Raw genomic sequence first — 12,110 nt, 5'->3', positions numbered from 1 at the left:
GTTTAATCTGAAGAAGGGCTTTTCCAAGGTGACCTCTTTCTGCCTGGCTTACCAGCCTTGGATGGTGGTAGCGGAATACTCTCATTAAACCCAGTCTGACCAATAGAAAAAGTGAAGAGTGGAAAAAAGTGGGAGAACAGTGTCATCACAATCCACTAGGCCTCGTGACAGTTTGGCCCTCCATCCTACCCCTACTTCCATCACAGAGCAACAGAAATTATTAATGACAAAGTAAATGGATGTGAGTTTGCAATAACTACATAAACACAAATGCTAAAAACTGAACAAAAAGCAGGAAGGACAAATTAAGAAAAATAAAATAATATTAGAATTCTAATAAAGTCCTTGTTTCCTCACAATTCATTAAGCCCTGCCTCCACAAATAGAGCTCATGACGGTCTGCACCAGGGAAATTTAATTTATATAACATAGTGATCTTATTTGAGATCCCCTGAAATAGATCAAGAAAAACCCTTTGTATTTTGATCCCTAGACTAACAGGTCTCTCCCCACTTGCCACAGCGAGTACATTCACATTATGTAGTTAGAAAGCTGTTTTGAACACTCTGTATGAAAATAGCCCCTAAATCAGATTAAAAGCTTACCAAATCATGCTTATCAAAAATGCTCTGGAGAAACAAATATGCATGGTGATTCAATTCCGTTGTGCAATCAGATGGTATTTTTAACCTGCTTAAACAGAAAACAACATCTTAGAAAAAATTATGAATAACTTCCAATCTTTGATGCAGTAATTATCATTTGAGAAAAACTAACATGCAACATGGGTTATACGATATACATGCATAAAGGAGGTAACATTTCTCAATGGACTGGGTATGAACCAGCTAAATATTTTTAATTCAAACATTTCAAAAGAAGAAATGTATGCACATACTTAAGCTTCCCAGTAAACTTCAGTGATTTGATACCTCGATTTTCCTGGTTAATACATCACCCTGGCTCTTCATGATCTAGAGGTGGACAGATATCTAAATTTACTTCTGATTTTTTCCTCAGAGTAAATGTAGTGACTCAGCAACCATCCCGTTGCCATTTGTTTATTTCACGGGGGTGGGGAGGGGAAGGATTATCCAAAAAGAGACAGCCTGGAGCCATTTCATGACATGTGGAAGTCCCTCTAGTGACTAGTCCCTCTAGTCAAACGCAAAAATCTACACTACAGTTCTAGACACTGGTGTTACTATGAAGACTACACCAATCCCAGAAACTGGCCAATCGGTACTGAAAATAATGCTTGCTGAAATGACCTGTGGTCCCTTCTGGATGAACTCTTACGCTACAGGAACTGAACATACAAGTAACTGGTTGCAATGCAGACATTTTAGCCCAATAAAAATTATTGTATTTCAAATTAAAGCAAAATACACAAACCACTGGTACGTACGGAGGAAATAAATACTCTGGCATGAGCTCCAGGTCATCATCATATCCAAAACGCCGCAATACTGTCCAAGTTGTTTCATGCCTCCCTCGCTGAATAAAAAGTGTATGTAGAAAAAGAAAGCCTGAAGAAGAGAACACTCTTAAGTTGCTAAACACACACATCAGTGGCATTTGTTAGAATCTGCAGATTTAACAGAGAAGGTACAAGCAATGTTTGAATGCACTGCAAGCAAGAATCTCCTACAGCAGTGTTTCTCAAACTGTGAGTCAGAACCCACTAAGAGTCCAATCCTGTGCTTGGTGGCATGGGAGCCTCACTGCTGGAGCCTCACTGCCGGGCTCCCGCCCATGCTAGCCCAGCGCCGGCCGGTGCTAGGCTAGTGCGGGGTGGTCACGCAGCCTCTGCGGCTCGGCAGTCTCATGGACTGCCGAGCCGCAGCATAGTAAGCAGGGGTGGGGAGAAAGTATTCCGGGGAGGGGGGAGGCCGGCGGGGGGTGGAGAGAGGTATGTTGTGGCAGTGTGCTGGGGTGAGGAGGGAGGAGGGTCCACGGAGCCTATTTCAGGTGGATCTCCATTAATTTCAATATTTTATTGTTCATATATTGATGCTACCATGGTCTGTGATTGCATTTGGGTTAATGCTACAGATCTGTACTTTTAACAGGCTACTCTGTATGTGCTTTTAGCAATGATAGTCAAGGGGGCTTACTCCTGGGCATGTGTTGGTAGGACTGCAGCCTAGGATTGTCAAAACTTTTCCTGCTTGATGATGTCACTTCTGGACAGGACATCAGTTCCAGTGGGTCCTGACAGATTCTCATTCTAAAAAGCGGGTCCTGGTGCTAAAGTGTGAAAACCACTGTCCTACAGAGATACAGTTATTCAAGGATTACAGTCTTATAAAAATGTGGGAGGAGGCTATACTGTGAAACCTCAGGGGCAATGGCCCCCAAAGTTTACTATGTTTAAAAAGATACTGCTGAAGTGAAATGCAAGTCACAACTATTCAAAGATACTGGCTTCAAAAGTTGAATGCCAATGTGTTCCTCTCCTACATCTCAATTAGTAGCTAACCCTAAACCACTTTAACACAAAGACACTTAGTTCCTACCTTTTAATGTTAATCCATTATCTGCCACTCCATCACTTAGATTTTTCCTGACAACATTCTTCACATCTTCCAAGGCTTGAGGTGCCAGTGGTGTGTTAAAACAAATTCGCTAAGGAAGATAAGAAATATTTCAAATCAGACCAAATACAGAAAATACAGATCAAGTGGGTTGCATATAGTTTCTGCTATTGCACCCAATTATCTCATTTTGAAAAATCCCAGTTTTCATACTGGTAACACAATAAGTAGCAGAACGGACTTGAACACATCACAGCACCAAAGGCTACATTCAGAGACAAGATTACAGCTTCTAAGACAGTCTGGTAATTAGGCACTTGTCTAAGGTAAATAATAATTGTATTCAAGTGAACCAAGGCTATAGCCACAACACACAAGTTCTAAGTGTATAAGTATTTCACATCTCACTTAATTAACCCATTTCTGTCCAGCCCACAGGTGTACACATTTGATCCCTGTTGCACATATGCAATGTTGGGCAGAAATGGCTTTATCAAATTCACTGCTACAAAATACCACCCCTAAAAGAGCCCCCACATGACACCCCCCCAACTTTTCCTTACCCACCAGCTTACTGGACTATGTCTGTATGTCGTCAACTGAGGGCAGCTGCCCTGTCCTGCTCCAAAGCAAATGTAGTGCACTAATGCAGAGACTGGCACCCAAGAGCAATGTCTCCATTGGCCAGTAGAGAGGAGGGAAAGAAATAAGTGCCTGTGGGAATATGACTTCCTCCTCCTCATGCCCCTGGCCAATGGGGCAGCCACACAGCTCCTAGATGGAGACCCTACTGCACTCTGGGAGCAACATCTCCATTGGCCAGTAGAGAGAAGAAGAAGACACTTGTACAAGACTTTATGATCACTAGCACTGCTCCTGAATTTCAGGGTAAAGCATATAACCAAACAACAGCCAAGTTTGCCATCAGGAATGTAGTGCTTCTGTTCACGACAACTGCGTACAAGTTATGGACACAATCCTGCCAGCACTTATAAGACCCATATACTTCAACGGGAAAATTAAGGCCGTGCTTACACAGGCTCTGAATATGAAAATTTAGGCTATGTTACAGGAGGTTACAAGATAATGACTAGAATCCAAAGCTACAAACTCTTTTCAGCTCTCTCTCCTGACTGCAGCCCTATTATATCTTGAAAAGAGATTCAGGAGATTCTTTCTCAAAGATTGCCCCTCTGGAACAGCAGAGGGCAGTCACCAGAAAGAATTAGCTGCCACTAATTCCCACTCTTGTACAGCATGGTAGTGGCTAGATTGTGGCCACAGCATTAAAATACTGTCAGAGGATTCAGTTGGTGCACTTTCTTTGCGACTGATGTTATGGAGGGACAGAATTAGCAGCGATTTACCTGAAAGAAGTTGAGTTCTGCATCATTAAGTGTACCATCATTATCTTGATCTGAAATTCTGAATATCCGAGTCAAAGCTTTTACACAGGCAGGTTTCATCTACAGATTGAGACAAAAAGTGAAGAGTTGGGATTAATTTCTTCTGACAGTTTAGCATTTACCCATCAATAACGCCTTGGGTGCCCTTTGGGGAGAAAGGCGTAATATAATATAATATAATATAAATATGCAAATCCTAACCCTTATCACACAAAAGGAATTTATAGAATTTTAATCATAATCCTCAAACACACTAGCCATTCCTTTTTTCTTGTGCATATTCCATAAAAATGATCATGAAATAGCAAATATGGACTTTTTCCATATGCTAGAGAAATTGTTGTACTGGTCTGAAAGAGGGGAGAACAGGGACATTCCTAATGGAAGAGGCAGGGAGGTTTCAGGAACAATATTTTGTCTTGATTTCAAATTGTTTTAAACCCAAAGACCTGATATTTTAATGTGGACTTGTAATACAATGATATTTTATTTAGTTTTACTGAGTTATTTTGCTTCTGTTACTCTTGTTCCAAGCAACTGAGATGAAGCAGAGCTTAAATATTCAACAAAGTTTGCACTGATCCTGCAAGTAGCCTTTTGACTAAAACAAGACTGGGCTGTGAAACGTGTTTAAAAACAGAGGCATTAGCACAGCTCAGCCCTCCAGTCAATCTCTGCTTTACAACTCTAGAGCACAGCAGAACAGTGTTTAAAGGCAACGGCGTAAAGCCTTTTTAGGATTAAACAAGGAAGCTATAGTTAAATGAACTAAAATCTTGGTCCTCAATTCAAAGGTAGGCCTTGTGAAACATTGGTATCTTTGTACGTGATTGATGTGGTTTCAGTGTCCCAAAGCAAATTAAGATTTAAAAGAATGATACTTCGGTTTAGTATTTATTAAGAATAATTTTGTTTACTAAGATTTACAAAGCTGGTTTGTATTGCATAAAAGTAGAAAATTACCTCTTTTTCCTCCGGACAATAGAGGGGCCCTGTAGGATGTAGAACAGCTTTCTGTGCATAATAAAACAGTTCAGATATATTCTTCAAGTTCTTGGCTGAGCACTAAAAAAAGAAATGAAATTCTGAGCCACTCTGAAAGCTTAATATGGAAGCAAAAACCTAACACATATGCACCAAGAGTTTTTAGTTAAATATTATTATTTCAAAGTATTGCGACTTTACTTGAACAGTTAGCTGTTGAACAGTTTTAACTGTTTGCTATTTTATTTTTTAATGCTGCTTTTTATTCTGCAACTATTGTGACCTTGCACTGCTATTAATTGGTTTTTAAGGTTTTGTTGTTAGCAGTTTCAGATATTTTAGTTTAAACTTAAAATGTAGATTAAAATACTTGGAGTGAAACAAAATATTGTAAGAATACTTAGGTATTAAAAAGGCAGCATCAAGGCAGTTTCAATTACATGCATTATCATCATATCACCTAGTTTTTCAGACAAATAGTCTAGTAATTTTGAAGCATATTACCAGATAAAGTAAACTAGTTTTTTCAGATAGTACTACAAATAAAGAAATGAGGCCCTGCTTTCAAACATACAATCTAAAAGAAAAACACAGAAGGGGAAGGGAGGAAGTAGACAAGGAAGATCAGTTTTATAGTCATAGTACAAAAAACCTGGATTTTAAACAAGCATTTCCAGTCAACTGGAGAAGTCTGATATTCCTTGGCCAGAGGTGGTACAACTACCAGATGACCCTTAGCCTTTGACAAGTGGCTGCCAGAATATCCTTCTCCTTGATTCTCAGGTCAACTGGCAGTTGGACCAGAGTTCTTTCCTACAAAGAACCAGTAAACAAACTCACTCCGACTCTGGCTATTATGGGAGGGAGGGAACAAACTAGTGGTTGTCTTGTTTTTCCTGAGAAAGAAGGGGCACACTGCCCAATCCTATGCATGTCTACTCAGATGTAAGTCCCATTAGAGTCAATTGGGCTTACTCCCAGGAAAGTGTGGATAGGATTGGGCTGACAGTCTCTAGTTTAAATGGACCTTTTTCCTCTAGCCCAGCCATTTTCAACCACTGTGCCGTGACACACTGGTGTGCTGCGAATGGTACCCAGGTGTGCCACAGGTATTTGGGAGAGGGTCATTTATCAAGAGGATCATTGGGAGATGTGAACCCCCCATTGACAGCACAGTGTGCCTTGTCAACTGCCAAAAAACCGATGGTGTGCCTTGACCATTTTAGTACCTCGCTAGTGTGCCATGAGATGAAAAAGGTTGATAATCACTGCTCTAGTCACTTGCAGAATTCAGCATATGCTTCCCCTCACTTCTGCAACCCCAAGACAACTTCAAGCTAAGAGTAATCACCATTAAATTTATGAATACTAAGACAAAGTCTCAATTACCTCTACACAAGTTTCTATTTCTGTGTATTGGTTCATGATAGGAAGGATGGTCTCCATACTACTGTACTCAACCAGATCTGATTTGTTTCCAACCAGTATAAGAGGCAGCCTGAAAAATGTTCAGACAAATTTTCATAATGAGATATAAAAACAAGAGTTATTCAATATTCCATCAAATATCAATCCCACAATTTTAGGAATTATGATACTGATTGAAACCAACGCAACCTTTCTCCGAAGCAAGCATATACAAAATTTCCCAGAGATCAAACATGTGTTTTGAAATAAAAGTTAACCGTAAAATAATGTAACCTTGAATTTTCGTGAACATCCTGCACAAAAGCACATACTACAAATTCACTAGTAAGTACCCAATGAATTCGGGTATATTTAACTCTGAAATGCTATTGTAATTTCAGTTTCCAATACATATTCAGCAAGTAGGCATAAGAGTTCAACTACATGGGCTTATAATAATTCAAAAAAATCAAAACATGTAAATCACAATGTGATGAGGGTATCCCTTCCTTGACTAAAATTTGCCAGAACATTGGAGGCCACTGCACACCTAAAACACTGCTACATCTATATATATCAGTGACTTCTCAAGTAATAAACTGTGTACAAATTCTACATGGGAGAGATAAGTGTTCATCTGCTGAAGCATTATTCAAAGTTCTGTTCCAGAACACAACCCTCCCTCAGATACTGAAATTCGTGGGTTTCAGTGCCCTACAATCCTCCACAGGCGAGGGGCGTTGAGAAGGCCGGGGAGGCTGTATGCAGTCCTGGCCCTTCTAAGGCCTTAAAATAAAATGGAAGTGACCTATGAAGGCTTCCTAAAGACCTTAGAAGGCATTCTGAGTTCAGGGAGGCCTTGCTCAGCCTCCTCGACCCTCAGAATACCCTCCGAAGGAAAGCACAGCTTCCCTTACCACTGGAGGGTCCAGATGGCTCCAACCCCCCATAGAGTATATGATAATGTGGGCCCACCTGTATATAATAAAAGATAATGTGAGCCCACCTGTATTAAGGTAGTGGTAGCATTCAGGGCCCTATGTCATAGCATTAAAAAAAAATTGCATCAGCAAAACCTGCATAATGGCTTCAGTTTGGGATTAGCTTTGCATTTTATCTATTTATATTTACATGCAGCTATTTACATACCTGCTATCTTTGTCTGTTCTTTCATTGATGAGAGGAATCCATCGGCTTGTCACCTAAAAGCAACAGTAAGATAAGTTGTACTATTCTTTCTGTTGATCAAGCACTAATATTCACATTCTGTCTTCTACCTTCTGGACTAAATGGATGTTGGAAATATATTTATGGAGAGGAAAAGAAGATGGTCAAGTGTCAGCAGCTGATTGACAATACTTTCAAACCTTTAGAGTAAGAATACAAAAACTAGGTTTGTTCTTCTTTGTTAAGGGATTGACAGGTCCCAAACATTGTGATTAGAGAAACGGAAAATACATGGAAAGCAGAACAGAAGCAAACAAAAGTGCCCAGTAAATGTGCACTTGTTACCATAGTTGTGCAGAATTGGCACATCTTCCCATAGGTGTGCTCTGAGTTGTAACCAACTTCTCAGATACCCAGCACCGCCAAGTGCATGGAGCTCCAGTGGACTAAAAAAGACACTACAAGGACAAGAACAGGAAGGACTAAAAAAGACACTACAAGGACAAGAACAGGAAGGAAGAAAAAGGATGACAGGAAAAGGAGTGAAAGTTAGGAGCTCTCCAGCCCCGAAGTCCAGCTTGGGAAAACTAACACAAGAGGAACTGAAAGGGAAAGAATGGAAGCAGACAATACAATATAGAGAAATTAGTGGCGATGGGACAGCAACAAACGAATCAATATCTGCGGGTTCAAGCTAGTTTGGATGTGTTGACTACACAATTAAATTATCTTAATGTGCAACTCAAAGATGCTATATCCGAATCACATGAGAAAAAACAAAGGATTATGGAAAAAGTACAGGAAATGGGAAAGCAACAAGCAAATCGATATTTACAAATCCAAATTAGTCTGGAAAACTTCATTCAACAGACAAATGAGTTTAATACACAAACAGGAGAGTATCAACAAAAGAGCAAAGCAAAAGAGCAAAGAGCAAAGAAATGGAAGATAAATCCAAAACATTTACAAACAGGACAAAACAATTGGAAGAGATGGAGATAGCTTGGAAGATAAAGACTCATAAGTCACCAGACCAGAAAGAAGAAGAAATACTTCTACTAATTGATGCAGATTGGATTGATAAAGTGAAGGAAGAAGAAACACTTCAACCAACTGACATAGATTGGAATGATCAAGTGAAGGAGATCTCATCAAGATGTTGAGTTAGAAAGAAGAGCGAGTACATTAAACTGTGATCTGTTAAGAGGAATTCATGTGAAATTTATTAGAAAAAAAGATGGAAAGTTAAAGTTTAGAGAAGAGATTTGGCAGACCTGTGGATATTTAGGCTGGAGACAAGGGAATAGATAAAAAGAAAGACAGTAATGTGCTAATTTTGTACGTTAGAAATTAAAGTTTATTAGATAACAATGATTATAAGCTTTATAGGTGATATGTAATATGTATAAAAATTTTAGTTAGCTTGATATTAATAGATGTTAGAATTTTAGAGGATAATTTTAATGAATTAGAATTACTTTTAGGTGATATTGTTTTGGATGTTTATGTATATGTTTATGTATTTAGTCATGAGGATATATTAATTTTGGATGTTAGAGAAATGATATATGTAATTATTAGGATATTAAAAGTTGTTAGAATTTAGTATGTTAGATATTGGATTATGATATTAATTGTTGTGAGGATTTTATATACTAGATACTGGAAAGACACAAAGATCCCAGTGAAAGATGAATTAATAGAGAAAATAATGAATGTGGCAGAAATGGACAGATTTTTAGAGAGCTTGGATCAACAGGTTGAAAATAAAGTTGTAGAAGTATAAGATAAGGTATTTAGATGAATGTATTATACTGTATATATGATATATATGATATGATAAATGATATTAAGAAGCTAATGTAGAAGAGGAACTGGATTAGGAAATATGTAATGATTTATTAGTTATAGTGATGTATGATATCTTGCACCCTCTAATATTGTGTTTATGTTATGTGTGTTTGTTATTTTTGTTTCTGGAAAAATTAAAAAAAAATTTAAAAAAAGGATGGCTTCTCTCTCTTTTTAAATTACAGTAATTAATTACACATAGACCAGTGTTTCTCAACCAGTGGTGCTCATACCACTGGTGGTATTTAAGGTGGTGTCCGGTGGTATGCATGGGACCCCCAGATCCCCACCGCCTTGCAGAGGGATCAACAATGCAACATGAAAAAGCAGCAGTAGGAGACTTGGCTTGGTGGGCGGAGCTCCAGTGCATGCTTTTCGCATGAGCCCACCATGAGCCTACTGGTGTTTGTGTGTTGACTGGCCTCCCAACCCAGAAGCAACTGGTGACGACAACATCGCCAGTCACTTCCGGTGGAATTTCCAATTGGTGGACCATGCAAAATGGTACTGCAGGAGCCAAACATTGAGAAATGCTGACATAGGCAGATCATGGCATTGCTCACTCCTAGAAAGTCTACGAAGGTCACTGCGGCATGTTTTTCATGATGGTGTGGGAAAGGCATGAAGGTGGGATGGAGGAATTTGGCAGTGCCAGAAATAAATCACCTCTTAATCTTCCAAAAGAGTCTAAGTATCTGAAAACATAATTTGCACATTCAAAGGCAAAGTTGCTGCAACTTGTGTATCAGATAGAAAATAAAACATGTTTTCCTCCTACCTTATCTATGGAATTCTTGTTGTTAACTGCATATACTATGCAAATTACATTTGCCTGGAACAAAAAAACAGAACAAACATTTCAGGGTTTTCCTAGAACAAATCCTAACATGCATTATGTAAGCCTCAAAAACTTAGGATGATATCAGTCAGAAGACTGCCTGTGGATACTATTTAGTAAATAACTAGAATCAAAACAGGATTCATATTCAAACAAAAATAATAATAAATCATGTTTTCTCCGTGAAGCTGTAAAGGTTACAGACACTTCAGAGCAACCTACACTACATCAGGGAACATATAAATAACTTTTTTGTTCATGACTCTGAAAACCTATGCTTCAGACAGCATTTGATTCAGAGTCTAAAAACCCTCAATGAAGATGTTCTTCATATAAAGCACAAAGATGTGTCCTAAAGATTCTGAAGCTAGGAAAAAAACACCTCTTTTTTTTTTAGACCAATCATACTCCTACTGGTTTTTGCCAAACGGAAAGGACTGACTTGGATACAGCTGAGTAATTGCAAGTGGGAAGGTACTTCTACCTTCCATAATTCCACCATAGTGGGTGGGGAGGGAAGAAATAATCTCCAACTAATGCCAATTCACTTTCCCTGCTTCCACTCCTCAATAAGACATCCCACATGGTTTCAGATGATTCTCCAATCAGGAACATGGGGCGGGGGAATAGGAGTGGTCACAGGAGAAAGGAGGTAGGAAAGTTCTGCTTCAGTTTTCTAACAGTTTGCTGAATCCAAGCCAATATATGCACTTGCTTAAAAAAAGACATATTTTGTAAAGGACGGTATTTGCATTGTTCTGATCTACAGAATTTGAAGACTTTTTAAATATGGGGTTTAGGAACTTGATTGTGAATTCTTATTTGACCTACATAGCAAGTCCCAATCATGACATTTAAGATGGTGGCATAGTGTGCAGACACCTATACTACTATTTGTGGAAATAAGGCTTTATAATCCTAAAAAAATAAATGTATTGTTTTGTAAAATTAGCAACATCATGAAAAAACATAATACCAAATTGGAAGTTTCAAAGTTGTAATTGTTTTTCAGACAACTACAGGTTGAATCTCATTATTTGAAAGAGGGTTCCTTTCCCAGGACTCAGTGAATGGCAAAAAACGCACTACAGCAAATCAATTTTAAAAACAAAGTTCCTTTGCTCCGGTGATTTAAAAACAGCCTCGCTGACCTTTGTGATGTAAGAAAGAGTCATTAAGTACACAATCCTTCAATCAGTCTCTCTCAAGGAGCTTAGGTAGGCTTCACTTCGACCCCTCCACCAATGCAAAGTATCTTTCTTCACATGGTCAGGAGGAAGGGAGGGGTCTTGGAATGAAGCTGCCTGAAGAGAGAATGATTGATGGATTGTCAGCTGCCCTCTTCCCTCTCATTGTTAAACTGTTTTCCTTTAATTTAAAGGGCACTTCTCATTGCATTGAGAGAGAAAAATTTATGAATGACTAGGTTATACCTGTAATGGCTTGCATGACTGTCTTTCTCTACAACAGTAAGAAAAGCTGTTTTTTAAAACTGTGATTTTAAAGGGATACATTTTTCCCCTTCTCCAGGGATCAGCACAGTCCTTCTCATTTGCAGGGGCCATTCATGTTGAGTCAAACCCGTGTACAAAAAATCCGTGTATAACAAGGCTGGACCTGAACAGTCCTTTTCCCAAGCTCCATTCGCAAATTCAAAACAAAGGGAAGAAGAGTATGTTCATGAGTGACTTGTCCCACCATGACCTCTGTATGTCTGCTGGCTCTGCTCCTGAGCTCCGTATGTACATAGTGAAAGATCAGATCTGGCTCCAAGCCCACAGAACCTGTTCTTACCTTTTGCTGAATATGTGCAATTCAGAGGCAGAACCAGCTGGCATGACCCTATTCTCTTTCCATGCATTGATTGACTGTGTGGGCAGAACATGAAAAAGGATTTATATCGAGAACTTGCCCTATATA

The 12,110-nt window shown here is 38.9% G+C and overlaps 1 protein-coding gene across 4 annotated transcripts in view; it reads right to left on the bottom strand.

Annotated features, from left to right (window-relative positions):
• RHOT1 (ras homolog family member T1) overlaps nt 1-12,110 on the bottom strand; it is a 58,477-nt gene that overhangs the window by 27,375 nt on the left and 18,992 nt on the right. For all 4 annotated transcript variants that reach the window (XM_066613317.1, XM_066613319.1, XM_066613318.1 and 1 more), the window contains exons 5-12: nt 10,131-10,184; nt 7,484-7,536; nt 6,317-6,425; nt 4,907-5,008; nt 3,905-4,003; nt 2,520-2,628; nt 1,409-1,529; nt 606-690 (exon numbers count right to left, since the gene is read on the bottom strand). In XM_066613317.1, coding sequence (XP_066469414.1) covers nt 606-690; nt 1,409-1,529; nt 2,520-2,628; nt 3,905-4,003; nt 4,907-5,008; nt 6,317-6,425; nt 7,484-7,536; nt 10,131-10,184 — 732 coding nt within the window. The remainder of the gene's footprint in view (nt 1-605; nt 691-1,408; nt 1,530-2,519; nt 2,629-3,904; nt 4,004-4,906; nt 5,009-6,316; nt 6,426-7,483; nt 7,537-10,130; nt 10,185-12,110) is intronic.

Source organism: Tiliqua scincoides, chromosome 2 (genome assembly GCF_035046505.1).
Source record: "Tiliqua scincoides isolate rTilSci1 chromosome 2, rTilSci1.hap2, whole genome shotgun sequence".
NCBI classification, from domain to species: Eukaryota; Metazoa; Chordata; class Lepidosauria; order Squamata; family Scincidae; genus Tiliqua; species Tiliqua scincoides.
Note: the sequence above shows the minus strand (reverse complement) of the source record. Positions and strands in the feature narration are given on the sequence as shown.